We start from the raw sequence: 15,392 nt of genomic DNA, 5'->3' as shown, positions 1-15,392 counted from the left end.
CCACTTCCCAGCCAGTTTGTGAATGGACTCAGATTTTTGTCATCTCCAGCTGTGCAAAAAACACAATTCAAATGCAAAACGTTGACTAGCTCAGGTCTACTTTCAGAGTACAGCAGTCTGTTTCGGCACGAGTCACCCCACCACCTTCTCAGTGAAACCTGGGGAAAACTGCTTTTAAAAACATTGTAATCTAAAGAGCTTAAATTAAGTGAAGCTTCAGCAACCCCTTGTAGCCCTACTTGCAGTCAGAATCCGCTGCAGGATGTGGCACACAGCTAATATTTAGCATTAGCTACTTTGCAGGACACATTATGTTAAGGAGCCAGTGCATTTTGTTAATTTTAAACCCTTTAAACATTTAAACCCTTCGCTGCTCGCCGGTGAAGGCCTGGGAGCACGTGAGGCAGCGTGGCCAGGCTCCCACCCCTTTTTCTGCAGCTTCCAGAGCAAATGATGACTTTTGCGCATAGGCCTCTTTGCAGATGAATCTTGTCCGGACAGTAATTTCCTAGTCTGTTAAGCAATTTTAACTGCCTTTCGAAGCGAGGATGGTATCGTCGACGGCGCGTTGCTGTCAGCTCCAGGCTGAGACTGGAGCAGGCCGGAGCCGTCTCCATAAAAACTACAACTCCCAGCGGACCCCGCGGCGGCGCCATACGATGCACAAAACGGCTTGATGCCACGCGCCCCGCCTCCTTCGCCTTCTATTGGGTCATAGCCCCGCAGCTGCCCGCCTCCTCTCCTCTGATTGGCTGCGCCGCGCCAGCACGGGTGCCCATTCTGTGTTGGGAGGGGGGTACAAGATGGCGGCGGGTGAGGCGGCGGGGCGCTACAGGAGCACCATGAGCAAGAGCAAGGACCCCTCGGGGCTGCTCATCTCTGTGATCAGGTAGGGGCGGCGCGGCCCCGTCCCGCAGCCTCCCGTCCCGCAGCCTCCCGTCCCGCAGCCTCCCGTCCCGTCGCCTCCCGTCCCGTCGCCTCCCGTCCCGTCCTGCTCGCAGGGCCGCCCCTGGGCGCTGCGTGGGCCCCTGAGGGTTACCCAGGGGCGTGTGCGGGCCCTGCCGTTCTGTGGAGGCCTCCCCAGGCCGGGCCTCCAGAGTCTCGGGTTCTTCCAGGGCCTTGACAGCGCTGGGGAGGCCTCAGTGCTGGAGCAGGCCTTCTCCTGAGGGGTGTCCTTCCGTCCTCCCGCACTGCCCAGCTGACCCCCTTCAGTTCCCCTTGCTTTGCTGTATCCAGGGGTCAGAGGAGTAAGCCCTGCAGTTAGCACTAGCTTAAGACCATATAGGGAGGGTTAAGGCACCATCTTTTTACTGTTGTAGAGTCTCTAGTTGACCCCCCCGCCCCATCCACAAACACCCAGCAGCACTGAGTAAAATCTGGCTGGTTGGGAAAAAAAAAAAAAAGGACTAGGAGGTCCTGTGTGCAAACTCCATCCCGCTTTAGGATGCGATACTGGGAAAAGTGCAACTTCTTCTGAGTCAAACCATCTTGCAGGGGATTAAAAGAAAGCAGTTGCATCTAGTCATGTTTAAACTATTGATTTTTTTTGTTTGCCCTTATTCCTGTACTCTCGTCTCTTCTGCTTAGAGGATGATTCTGTGGTATGCATGGAGCCAAGCAAGGACTTTACTGGTTTCCCTCTGTGCCGCCTTCAACTGCTTGTAAATCTCTTCTATGCTCCTTATAACCAGTAGGTTAGCAGCCGATTTCCCACACTGAAGCTTTTAAATGTTGGCCTTCTGTACACCCACTGAAGTGGGCGTGGGAGCAAGCAGTCATACAACTATGATATTGTGAGTTGTAATGAACTTCCAAACTTTGGTTCTTACTTTAATGTCTCTGCCAGAAAGTATAGTCATTCTGTTACTTTGGAGAAGTTATTGTGCCAGAAAGTATAGTCATTCTGTTACTTTGGAGAAGTTATTGTGTAGCAATTGTTCTGTATCTAGGACATCTTAAGATCTGATTTTAAAATCCGGTATGAATGATAATGTTTAGAACAAAATACCGTTCTTTTTCATGATTCTGAAAACTGTTCTTTCAGATCTTGCAAAACTTGAGGTAGATGGTGACTCCATAAAAAGCAGCTGGTTCACAGAACTGCTTAGCCTTTCCCGGGTTGTGTCTTAAGTTTCTGAATTGTGTTGGTAATAGGTAGCAAAGAATCACACTGAACAATGAATGAAAGGTGATGCTGAACACAGACTGTGGTGCCTGACTTTTCAAGTTCAAGTATATGTGGTTCATTAGTTTTATAAGAAAAAACTGTTATAAAACTAGACTTGTTTAGGCTGGAGGGTTTTTTTTGAGAGAGATATATATAAAAAAGTATGCTGATGGAGAAAAGTATACATTGGTACGATGTCATATAAATACAAAGAATGACAGCAGTAGTAGTGTACTTGAATTACTTTTTATTTTGAATACAATAAATGTTGAAAGAGAAAGGAATGGGAAGCTAATACCCAAATATGTGACTTTTAAAATGGGTGGTGTTCCTGCAAATTTTATATCCAGGCCTACACACACTCATGGGTGCAATGGTTCATGAGTTCGCATGGACTGTTTGCATAATAAATACAACAAGTAGTTGTGAAAAAGTGGAAAAAATCAGACTTCTCACCTGGATCTTCATTTTTTTACTGGGCACTTACACCTTATATTTGGGACAAGAATAAATAGTGTGCATTAAAAGTGTGTTGTGCTTAGTGTTTATCAGCCTCAAGTTTGAGTAAGTTGCAGAGACAAACATAGTAAGTTGTAGCTAGATAAGCTTAATTTAGAAAAAATACAGTAGTTTGTATGCAGTGGAAAAATGAATAATATATGTGCATTGATTGCTGCAGCATTTCCTGTAGTAATTGTCCTTTTTTAAAGTTTTAAAATGTTTCTTATAATTTCCAAGTGTATTTTAAGGGTCTTCTCTTGTATCTCTACTTTAATAAATCTGGACTTGTTATTTCGTTTCTAATATTAAATTAGAGCGAAATCCTGTTACTGTGTTCTCCAAACAAGGAATCATGTTTGTCTAGTACTCTTTGGCTTACAGGCACTGATACCTTGACTAGTTTAGGTCCAGTGTTTAGACACAACATTGAGGTTATTGACTTTATGAAATTAAAATTATTCAGTAGAACAGCCTGATAACTAAACCTCCAGAATTTAATTAGAACTTGGTTTGGATGTAGAGATTCTTTGTAGAGCTTGAAGTGTCATGTTGAGCCAGACCATGAAAACCTGAAAGTAGAACTGATTGCAAAGGAAGGGAAAAGTGTTGTGTTAATAATATTCACTTTCTTAGGGTTAGCCAAGTACAAAAAGCAAATGGCGTGGAAAGGAATTTAAATCACTGTCTTCTGTATGTTGTTTTTGGATAGTAGCTCAGGTGAGGATGAACTTGCTAAGCAATGCGTGAAATTTTTTGCTGTTTTCTATGCTCATAAAATACTGCTGCAAACAAATTTAGACCTGGGTGGGTTAAATGTATCTTTCTTATAACTTTACTCAACTTCAGAAAAATATTACAAATCTTAATAGTGGGCTCTTAGTTTGAAATGTAGCCATGTTTTCTTTTCTTGATAGCTTTATTTCCAAAACATTTATGTATGACATCTTCTGCCAGTCCTTGTGGCTTTATACTTGCATTTCCCTGTTTGTTTAGAAGGCTATTTATTTCTCTCTTGTTGCTGTGTGAAAGGCCCGTAAAAGGAGACAGTGTATGAAAAGTAGCAAAACTTTGACTACATTCTTCTGCCGTAAACAAACAAAACCAGAGGAGCTTCTTCAAGTATTATGATATTATACTTGGTTGTAGCAAAGACAGTTATGTCTTTCAAAAAGAAACATTGTTTAGGTCTGCAAAATATATTTGGTGTGATTGTGTGCAAAATGCTTTGAAATGTGAAGCTGAAAGGCCTTTTATAAATATAAATGATGTTATTAATGAAGGGATAATTTTTTTATATTTACTCAACTCAGTAGCTCTCTGTTGCAAGAGACTGAATAATTTACTTTCCTCTGATACTAGATTTAGGGATTCTTGCACTTATTTCATTGGACTTCCCAGGACCAAGAGGTCCTTGCTCTTACTCTCCTTTCAGGGAGAGTATTTGGGACCAGATCCTTGACAAAGTTTACTGTATTGTAGCAGCGCTGAAATCAGGTGTGAAATGTATCTGATGGAAGCTGGGGCTCTAGTCTAAAACCAGGGCGGTGCTGCTTCAGGAGAGTTAATTGCATGAATGTCAGTGTAGGTTTCATCAGTGTTGTTCATAGCAGTCTCAGTATAGTTTGGAAATTTTGGGTCATTCTTAGTCTCTACAGTGTTGCTTTTTAGCAGCTGTGAATGCAGAAAACTCTGAGATGAAGACAGACCCAACAGGAAAGCCCATCCCAGTTTTAATTTCTTTTCTGTCCCTGTGAAGTGTCAGTTTTTCCTGTTATGTTGGGGAACGCATTTGTTTTTTGAGAGTTGTTTCCTGTAGGAAGGTTTGTGTACTGATGAAATTCACCTTGGTTTTCTGGTTGTTGCCAAGAATAGAGAATAAGGGCAGCCTCAAGTATGGACTCATTTGGAAGAAGTTGTTTCCTGAGCAGAAGCAGACGTGCTGCTCAGTAGTTAGAGTACTAAACTGAAAATAAAATCCTGGTGTTTGAGCTGAACCAGGATCTGTTGGGTGAGGGTATCCCTGCTAAGGCCGTCTGGCTCAAAGTGGTGATTTCTGGCTCCCGAGCCACACGGTACAGATGTCTGGTGCCGGTGCTGCCCCGTAGCCCCCATTTGAGCAGACTGGCCGTGTCCACATAGCAAACCACCCTTGTGGAATCTTACTGATTCCAAAACCTGTACATACCTATGAACAGCAGTTCAGATGGATTACCATCCCAAAACCTGTCTCGCAGCCCACGGGTAAGATGTTTTATAGTGTTATGCTGTCACTGTGTTGCCTGCCCAGTGTTACAGGAGCCATGAGGGCACCAGCCCTCCTGGGACATAAAAAACCTGCGTTTTTGGTGGGTAGAGCGGTACCTGGTGCCTTGTCTGTCCTGCCTATAGGAACGCTGTCAGGAGTGAAGGATGTGCAGTGCTGCCCCAGGACAGGACTGATCCATTTGAAAAAAGCCAGGAGCTACTGGTGGAGCTGAGTGACGACGTAGCGTAGTCATACCCTCAGCAGTGCCGCTGCTGTGTTAACTGAGTTCTCAGGCACAGTTTCCCTCCTCTTTCTTCTAAAGGAGGAATAGAGGTTTTGGAGGGTAGGTATATTCATATCAATAAGTCTTTTAGAAGTAAAGACTGTTTGGGGAGCTTAATGAATGTTTGCAAAGTCTTGCTATTAAAATCCCCACCTTCGCTGTGGCTCAAGGGAGCCTTCCTTCTTTTCCCTGCACCTGCAGGGGATATGAGAGTATCTTCAATTTGCCCTTGTCCTCACATTGCTGAGAAGTGGCCATTATTTGCAACAAGAAAGCATAGGTTCTGGGGTTGTGACTTGTAGAGTAGGATATTGGATATCAGGGCTTTACAGCTTCTGTCCCTGTGCTTCTGCTGGATGGTCCAAAGCACAGTGCTTGCACTCATGCCACAACCACTTTAAAAATGTGCTAATTCCTTCACATATGAGAAAGGTCCTTCAAGTTCCTTAAATAAAAGGTACTTTGTAAGGTCAAAATGTTGTCATGGAGACCAGGAGCTTTTGTTGAAGTTGTCTAATGCTCATCACATGGGCTTTGGCAATGTCTTTTTAAAAAATAGTGCAGAGAATGGATAAAATTCTGCTCATCTGCTGGAGGACAACTTGGGCAATATTTTTTTTTTATCTTTCAGAGGACAAACACGTATATGTATATTGATTTTTCTTAACCTTTTGTTTTGTTGGTAGCTGGTTGAAGCAGCTTTTGTACTTGAAACAAGCAACCTGGCATTTAGCAAATGCTATTTTTTTGAGAGATCTTGTCAGATTTTTAATTGGTGAATGTGTCTGCTATTTTTTGTTGTTAGGGATTTTTTCTTTCCAATTAAATGTTGATATTTTTTTAAACTGGCCTTTAATAGCTGCTTTAATTGGGAGAAAACAAACTTTAGCAGTGACTCCATAAGACCTTATTGAAATCTTTGTGCTAAGCTTTCACAGAGGCAAACACATACGACAGATGTCAAGGAGAACTGGAAGTGAGGAAAGATACAGTACATTTCCTACTTTCATGCCTGCAGAAATTGAAATGACAGGCAAAAACCCTTGAACGTACTTTGTTTCACAAGTGGAATTCTTTTTAATGCTTTTTGGCCATTATTTTCATTACGTTTAGAGTGAACTGCATTAAATGGATTCATACTAATGACCTGGCATTTGGTCTTCTCTTTCTGTCTAAAATGATAGAACTGATATCCCAGTTTGTGATGTAGAGTGAGAAAGATGGATGTGTAGCTGTTGCCCTCGTTGTTACATTTGGGAAATAGCTGCTACAAGAAATAAAGCCGAGTTATTCTGATCTGTATGTACTGTAATGGTCTCTTAAAACTGCCTTTATTGCTAATGGTGTTTTCCAATGTTATAAAGGTAGCCATTCTTCTACAAGACAAGTAGCTCAGAAATTCATTGAGAATGAATTGTATATGGCAGAGTATGGTTATAAACTATACATTTTCCTAAAATGATCTTGAGGCACTTGTATAAAGTGTATGCATATTTGGCAAGTGTTGGCTTGTAGCTTGATACAGACACTTGGTTACATTTAATAGCAACAATAAGTGAGGGTGCAGAGGTGAATACACAACCGTATGCAAAAGGACAGTATGTGTGACCACGCCGTGCTAAAAGCTCAGGGTACTTTATTTTTCAGCTCTTACTTTAGCTTTAGAGAATGCACTGTGCAGAGTTGGAGTTTAGCCTACCTTTACAAAACTAGGAAGTGGAAATAGTCGGTTTTGTTAATAAATGATTACAAGTTCTGTGTTTTCAACTCTTTTGGAGACATTGGCTCTAACAGCTCTTCATTCCAGTGTGGTATTGAAACCTTCAGGTTAATAATGAATTTTGCAAAGCCTCTTGCTGTTCTGATGCGGTGTGATATCAATGATGGCTTCATAGCACAAAGTGGCCAATAGATCCTTCAGTTTTCTTAATCTTTTCAACATGCAGGTGACAGGTCTGAGTAGCATTGTCCAGCCTCTGCTCTTGCAGATTTGAAAATACTGATACTTATGACTTCAGTTTTCTCCTGGGAATGTGGTAATTCATGCAATAGCAGTGTTGGTTTTTTGGGATCTAAAGTTAATTACAAAAAAAGGTAGAGACTAGGTACCTGTAGTCTCCTGTACATGGAGATAGTGCTGGCCAGGTTCTCAGTTGAGGCGTAGCTGAGTTGCTCTGCGTGTGCCTGGCAGTGTCACTGGCATCTCCTGGGTCGGTCTGCTGTCTGCATCCCTTTTCCAAGCTGGAAAATGGCGTGAAGCTGGTGGTGTTAGGGTTCTGCCTGTGTGTGGAATTTTTGTTTTCATCTTACTGTACTGCTGTTGAAGACATCTGAAGGAGTGTGACTTCTTCTGTTGAAGTCAACATCTTAAATGACGGCAGCCCAGTCTTTATTTCAGAAATCAGCTGATTGCTGGCTATACCTGAATCGTTTGTAGAGGCATGGTGAAATTTGATTAAGGGTTGTTTCATCTAGCAAAACAAAAAAATTCTCAATGATATTTATTTATATGGCTGTAGGCTGCTCAGCCTTTTCACTGCAGCTACCACACGTACATCTGCAAGTCCTCAACGATAAAGAGATCATCAACTTCTCTTGAAAATGCTCTAACCAACTGTGTAAGCGGCATGAAAGATTAATGGAATCTAAGTAGCGGAGGAAGATGTTTTATAATGCTCTGTTTGCTTTATATGTTTAACAGTGTTTTGAAGAGACGTGGTTCTGCTGTTTGTTGTAATGAAAAGAGTGAGTTAGTTCTTTGTTTGCACAATGGAGATCTAGTTGTCTGGAGACTGGGTGCCTCGTATTCCCCTTAATGAGGATGGAGTGTGCTGGCCTCAGGATTTCACTCTTATTTTTTTCCCTTTTTTTTTTTTTTTTCTTTTGAGGGGAAGATTCTTTATAATTTTATAGTCAGTTTACCATGCCCATTGACTAGTATGGGGCAATATTTGACTACTTTCTTTTCAGCAACTCATTGTCTCCATGAAGGGAGTAGTTTGTCTCCATGAAGGGAGTAGTTTGTCTCCTGAACGTTTTGATTTATTTCCTCAAATCCAGCATTTCATAGGAACAAGGTGAAAAGAAGAAGGCATTCAGTATGGTGCTACTGAGTTAAATTGTTAAATACCTTTTGGATTTTTTTTTTCTTTCTTCTGGCTGGCTTTGTTTCATAAGGAACCAACTTTTACAACGGTTTCAATGAGAAACCGCAGAGGTTTCAAAACATGTATTATCAGATCATATGCTTTGAGGTTAAGTAGTGCTGGAAGCTGTAGATCACCCCATTTGGGACTTGTCTTTAAGACAACAGTTTTCAATTATAAAATTCAAATAAACCCATTTAGTTTAATGAACCTCTGGAAATTTGTAGAGCAGCGTAGACAGTGTGCTGAAGTGCAGTTGGTCTTGTCCCAGGGTGCTTTACAAAACTTATTCATTGTGCGCTGTTGAAACTCAGCTGCTTCTAAGGTCTCACAGGCTGGCGCACAGACTGTGGCGCAGCAGTTGGGGAGAAGAAAACCTGCTGAACTGCTCTAGACAGGCTCTTTTCCCATACAGGTATTTTTTTTTTTACAACCATAAAAATAAGGCTTAGGGGGGAAAAAAAAACAACAAACAAACCAACCTTCATTTTCAGAAAGGACAAGATTTTTTTGTTTCCTCTCTTAGGCATTTTATTCTGATTAACTCAGAGGCTTAAATACTAGTAAGGTGCCTCCAGTAAACACTTTCAAAATGCATGTTTGATCTTAGGTGTTGCTTGAAATTTTCACTACAAGGCTCAACCCTTGAAATTACCAAGATCAGACATCTTGTGTAATGTTCTGTTTCTCTCTACAGCTTTTTGGGGAGGGAAAGGCACTTAAAAAATTAGTGCATTTTATCATACAGTATTTCTTCTTGCAGAGCACTTATATGCATCTTCTGTGCATCTGTGAGGTCAACACTTGATCCTCCCAACAACTTACACTTCAGACACAGTGCTGCAATTCCTGGGATAATTTGCAACCTGACAGTGTCAGTTGGAGTAACTGTCTGGTTAGTGTTGCTTCTGCTGGACCGCTGAGGTGCAGACAGATGGTCTCTCTCATGTCGGTTATTTTGTTCCCTTTCCCTCGCATCGTAACCTCTTATCTTTTATTCACCTGTTGTTGTTTCTTGTCTATTAGGTTTCCTGCCACAAAGAGCTTGTGCTGCTGGTCTGTGTGTCTGAGTGGTGTCTCTCAATGGGGCAGTCTTCGGTTGTTAGTGCACTATAAATGTCTAGTAATGATCACAACAATTTAAACCAAAATGAGAAAGCAAATACTCTAATTGGTGTGTGGCCACGGTCATCAGCAAGAGGTGCTTTATGAGAAATAACTAGATTCTAATGGGTTTCTTTTTACTCTGCCTTTTTTTTTTCCCCCCTTTTTAATACTGGAGTCTCATTGGCACATGGCAGCTCTTTCCTGCAGAGAGGAGACTGGTTTTCTAGGCACCCACAGTGCTCTGCTTAAATGATTATTTGTTGCTTCTAGCAACTGCTTTCTTCGTTCAACCCCACAAATGCTTTGTTGGTCAAAAATTGTCTGTGTTGGCTAAGGCCATGCTTTGATTATTTTTTTTTTTCTGTGTACCTTACAGAGGCTTGTTTTATTCTGGTGGTGTTTTAGGTCCTTGGTATGGTGTAAAATGGAGAATAAATAAATACTTGGGTGGTGAGGCACTGGCACAGGTTGCCCAGAGAAGTTGTGGATGCTCACCCCTGGAAGTGTTCAAGGCCAGGTTGGATGAGGTATTGAGCAATGTGGTCTAGTGGAAGATGTCCCTGCCCATGGCAGGGGGGTTGGAACTAGGTGACCTTTAAGGTCCTTTCCAACCCAAACCATTCTATGTGTCTATGAAATAGAACCCACTTCTCTAATTTTCCTTCCTGAAGAGTAATTTCGGTTATCTTAGTGCTGTACTATTCATTTTATTGTCCAGAGTGATTCAAATATATATGATATGTTGTGAAACATATTCAGGAGATTTTTTAATAATATTGATATGTAGTACCTATGCAGCACTCTCTATCTGCAGATTTCAAAGTTGGACAATAAGAATTATTGTTTTAACTGTTATCCAAACTGTAAAACATTGAAAACCTTGCCTAATTTCTTCAGAAGGGATGGATCATAGTGTATCCCTTAAACTTTGGATTTTGCCCAAGGCTGCAGTGCGTACTTAAGAAGCTTCTTCTGTTGAACAGATTTCTGGCGTTGTTTTTACTGGAGGAAAAGGTTACAACATAAGTAAGTCCTGTAAGTTGGCCACACTTCTAAATGTAGCCTTAGCTTTCACACAGGCAAGCTGTGTTGTGTGCAGTTGATACCACAAGCTGTCTGTGTTACCATAGCTAGGAACTGAGAGGCTTAACAAGGCATATGACATGGTGCAGAGCACCGGAGAAACAGGTGGCAGAAAGTTTACTGTGGATTGCTGTTAAATTGAATCTTTCTTTGACCTCCCCCCCGCCGCCCCGTAATTCAGCGCTCTGTTCAATTGCACTTCACTAAAATGTTCATTTTCCTGATCAGATGAGAAATACGTGAATTTGATCGGCTTGCCTTTTTTTGTTGGTGTTTCCCACTGTCTTTAATGAGTGTTTTCACTTGAATAAGTGACACAGAGTGAAGGCAAGTGAATTGCATGCTCAAAGAAACCTGATGCAGAAGGGAAGATTCTTCCTGGATTTCCAAGCTGCACCTATGCATCATGTTAGACTCTCTTCTGCCTTTAACCACAAATATTTGCAAATGCCTGCTCTGATACTGTGGAGCTGAGGAAGAGGGGCTCTACAAGGGCACACAGATGCTGAACACATACAACAATGGTCAAAAGCAGCGGGGACTTGGAACACTCTTCTCCTGTAAGAATTGTTTAGCGTGTTGCAGGTGCTAACTTAGCATTAACTGTCTAAACCACGTGTTTGCATTTTGCATGCAGTATCTGTTCTTTCACTTTTGTTTAATAAAAAAATCCACAGAAGTGTAATACCCACATACTGTTACTACAGTGTTCTTCCTGTGAAACAAATTCTCTAGTCAAGAAATGGATAATTAAGACTCCGTTTACTATCCATAGCTTAGCAGTAATCATACTTAACAGGGCTGGCCTCAGGGTGGGTAAAACAAGCAGGCAGTTATCCACCCAACCTAGCTGGAGGCATCAGAAAAAGCATATTTGCGGAAATGAAACATTTATTATTCATTATCGTTAACAGTTTTCTCATAAAACTGACACTTAATCTAATTCTCTTGGCATTTTATTGGGCAGGTAGGAAGCTAACAGTGGGCTGGCAAAAGAAAGTACTCATCTGTCCTGGAAAACAGACTGAAGCCCTTGGTAATACAGGATGTGTGGAGAAATACAAGGCTTGTCGGTATAAACAGAAATTCTTGTTGAGTCTCAAATCTGATTCCTGCTGGACCTCTGATCTTGAGGTTGGTGCTTGTAAATGAATAGTCTTAAAGGTTGTTAGCTTCCTTTTGCCACAGTGCAAAATATGGGGATGAGAGGGGCAGCTAAATGCAGGCTTTGGTGGAAAAAATACCTTAGTGAAGGCAATGCAGCGACAGGGTGCTAGATGAAGCAGGAGTGGTGTAGATCGCACCCTGAATTCAGGTTTAGAAGACCAAGAGCTTGTGTGTGCTCTAAGGGCATTCAGCACATTGCAAAACAAAACAGGGTTGGACTGTGGGCATTTGGAGCTCAGAAATGCGTGGAGTTGTCTCTGACTGACCTATTTTTGTTATTGGCCCTTGTAGAATAAAAGAGAGGGAAAAATAAAGCAGAGTTGTTTCTCTGATGCTTCAGACTGAGGTACGCTAGTAGGGCAGCATATGCTAACACTGAATCTTCACTGTCAAGGAGGACAATAAATTTGAAAATGCAGATGGAGGAAACTCATTCATGTGTCCCTTTGAGAGGAAGATGAGTGGATTTCTTTAGGCACCCAAATATTTCCACATTTGTTGTACATGTCTCTCCACGTGTGAACAAAATTCTTAGTCCCCTTGAAGCTTTGTGCCTCAGCAGCACATACCACCAGCATGAGCTCTTTGGTACTGGGCGGCTGCCTGAAGCACCTGCAGTGCTGCCTGTTGCTGGCTTTGCAAAGGCTTTTCCTACTAAATGTTGCAGGATAGCCCAGAAAAAGCCTTTCTTAGTAACTGCCCTTGTAGCTACTCTGTTTGCCCTAAACTTACTCCGATGAGGACCGAGCAAGGAAGTCTGTTGTGCATTTCATTCGCATCAAAGCTTATTTTGTAGTAGTTTGTTGGCATGGACAAGCTGTGCATATTTGTGGGAACATGAGTGTTAAACAGAATAAAGATGAGTCTGTGAGTGGTGTGCTTTCTGTGGTGCTGGGAGCTGTGATGGTAAATCCTGTTTTGGAGCTGGAGTATGTTTGAAGCTCAAAAATAGCATGTTATGAAGGGAGGTGAATAGCTTCATAGTTTTGCAGCTGATCGACTCTATAGCATTTCTGTACTCCTGTAGTTATCTGTTGTGCCACATGATATGTAGTACAATGGTGTTTGTTTTCTTCTGCTCTTGAATAGCTTAGTAAACATGTTCTTTCTGTTCACAACAATGAAAGAAATTTATTAGCTTGTGAAGAAATTATGGCTTGTTTTCTGTCCTTTTCATTATCTGCATGTTGTTTTTCTTGTGTTGTTTGAATGCTGGAGAGTTTGCCTTCCCCCCCTGCCCCTTCCTCCCCAAATTAATGCATTGCACTGTAGGAGTAAGTTTACAGAGGAGGTAAGGTAGTGTGGCAGTTCTGCAGTCCAGGCACCTGTGGATCTTGGCTAGGTTTATGAAAAACATTGATTTGTCAAAACACAAAGAAATAGCCAACACTAAGTCTGTAGCATGAGAGTAACTTGTTAGACAGTGTATGGTGTCTGCTGGTGTTAGTTGTTGCTGGGACCAGATTAATTACATTGGTTCTTAGAGAAAAGCTTTTTTCACCCTGCTTAGTGTTGCATTTTCAAAGCTTGTATATATTTACTACGGTAAACAGTAGCTATAGTCTGTAGCATTTTCTGCATTATAAAAATGAGACACTGTGTGACTTTCTCAAAGTTCCTTAGTGTTTTAGTGAGAGCATTTAATTTTGCAGCTCAGAGGAAAATGCTCAGATTTTGAGGTCTGTGGAGGAAAAAAGTTGTAACGACTCAAGTGGGTTTTTCAGCTGCTTCCAAGTACCATGTTGAGCATTTATAGGTAAGCATCCGTAGGTTGGAAATCTTGCTTCCTGGTGTTTTGAATTGCTCTTTAGCTTTTGATGGCTACAGGCTGTTGAACTGCTGCAAAGCAACAGGTGAGGGCGGATTCAAACATACTTTGGGGACCTAATTGTGCCAACATGTCAGAGACACTTTGTTCCTTCATCTGCAGTGCTGAGGAAGCAGGACTCTTCTAGAGCTGTGGACTTCATCAGTTTTGTAGAAAGGTACAGCCTCTTGTGGAAATGGTAGAGACAGCAATTATATTTGATCAATGTGAATACATTTTCTTACGTATTTACCTTTGGAAACTAGATATTCCTGTCTTTGATGTGAACTGTTGTAGCAAGCAGTTGAAGGCTTTAGGCATCTTGCAGAATGATAGTGCTTCAGGATTCATGTAAAAGTCTTTCCACCTACTCCCTGTGCTAGTTATTTGAGTTGGATGCTGGAAAGCGGAGATGAATAATGCTTGTGATCTACAGATCAAATTCTACTGAATTCTACTGAAATGAATAGTCCCAATGGACTTTTTTGGTGTTACTCTAATTCCAGAGTAAATTCACTGGCCTCAGGAGAAATGGCAAGGTTAGTTTTTTTTATTGTATGAAATATGCTGTACATCTCATGATAAAAACATTTCAGGATCCTGTCTGATCATCTTCTCCTCTATCCTGTCTTCCGTATGTGTGACTCCAGTGAATTAAGCATCTTGCATTTGTGTAATCTGTATTTTTAACTAGGTAAAATCAAAAGTCAGTAAGATTTGGCTCAGTGAATTTCTGTTTTACTGTAGCATAAAAATGTCTCTTAACAGGCTAACATCCAGTTGGAATTATTCTAATCCTATTGAGCTCTTGCTAATGAGACAGGCATATGCAGCCATCCAGCTGCCAAATACAAATTATAGGTATCTTACAGGGGAGGAGGATTCTCATTTAGGAAAATGAAAACGAAAAAACAAGTGAACTAATTGGGGAACCCTACTGGAGATCCCCACTGAGTTCATAGCCTGCATGCACTTGGTATCTAAATTGACATCCCTTCTGTTTGTCATACGTTTTGAATGCTTTTGTTTTTCAAGGAGTTCTAAAAAGCTAATGTATATTTATCATTGTTTCATAATCCTGTCCTGTTTTGTAATTCCCCCTTGAAAGTTCTATCTGCAAAGTTCCTTTCCCAAACAATTTTGATCCTTTCTACTTGTCAAACAGTGTGTTGACTTTTCTTCTTCCTTGCCACACATTTTAATAGAACTGAAAGAAGCAAAGATGCCCTTGGCTTACTTTTCTGCAGTGTTAGCAGGAACATATATAATCTCAAGAATATTAAGTATTCCTTGCTTTGCTTATTTTTGTGCAGAGCAAGAAAAAGAAATGGCTCCTGTACCAAGGGGCTTAGGTAGGAAATTCAGGTGTGCAAGGTAATGCTTCAGATTCAAAGTGACATGGCTTCTTTTTGTAGTTACAAATACTGCTAGACTTCAAAGATTTAATGATGTGTTTTTGAAGCAGGAAAGTATGTGGTAATTAATTACTGGAGTGGAGAGAAGGTGGTGAGTTAGTTTTGATTTAAGTAGATGAAGTAAGGGCTCATCCGATTGATAGGTGTCTTGAGAAGAACACGAGCAGAAGGCTTTTGCTGATGGCCATAACCAGTTGTAAGTACTCATACTGCTTTTAAATATGTAGCAGAAATTTATATGCTACAGCCATGGTGGAAAAAAGTGTAAATTATTGTCTGGGACAAGGTTTCATGTGACTTTTAAAATAAAATCCAGAAGAGGCATTCTTGATTTTATAGCACACTTTTTTCTGACATTTTGGCTTGAAACACCTTCCCTTCCTCTTATTTATATATTGCTATTTGCATCCATTAAAGAATACGTTTGCTTTTCTCTAAGTGTTCTTCGATGGTTCTTCAGTACATGGTTGT

The 15,392-nt window shown here is 41.1% G+C and overlaps 1 protein-coding gene across 1 annotated transcript in view; it reads left to right on the top strand.

The window, feature by feature from the left end:
* Positions 1-803: 803 nt before the first annotated feature.
* The window catches only part of EXOC4 (exocyst complex component 4), a gene marked incomplete at both ends in the record, with an annotated part of 415,129 nt that continues 400,540 nt past the window's right edge, over positions 804-15,392 (top strand). The window contains one exon of the mRNA XM_081999953.1: positions 804-889. Within this exon, the coding sequence (XP_081856079.1) occupies positions 804-889 (86 nt within the window). The remainder of the gene's footprint in view (positions 890-15,392) is intronic.

The sequence above is a fragment of the Phaethon aethereus genome (genome assembly GCF_964289735.1).
Source record: "Phaethon aethereus genome assembly, chromosome: 1".
Lineage (NCBI taxonomy): Eukaryota > Metazoa > Chordata > Aves > Phaethontiformes > Phaethontidae > Phaethon > Phaethon aethereus.
This window is presented reverse-complemented; position numbering and strand designations above follow the sequence as displayed.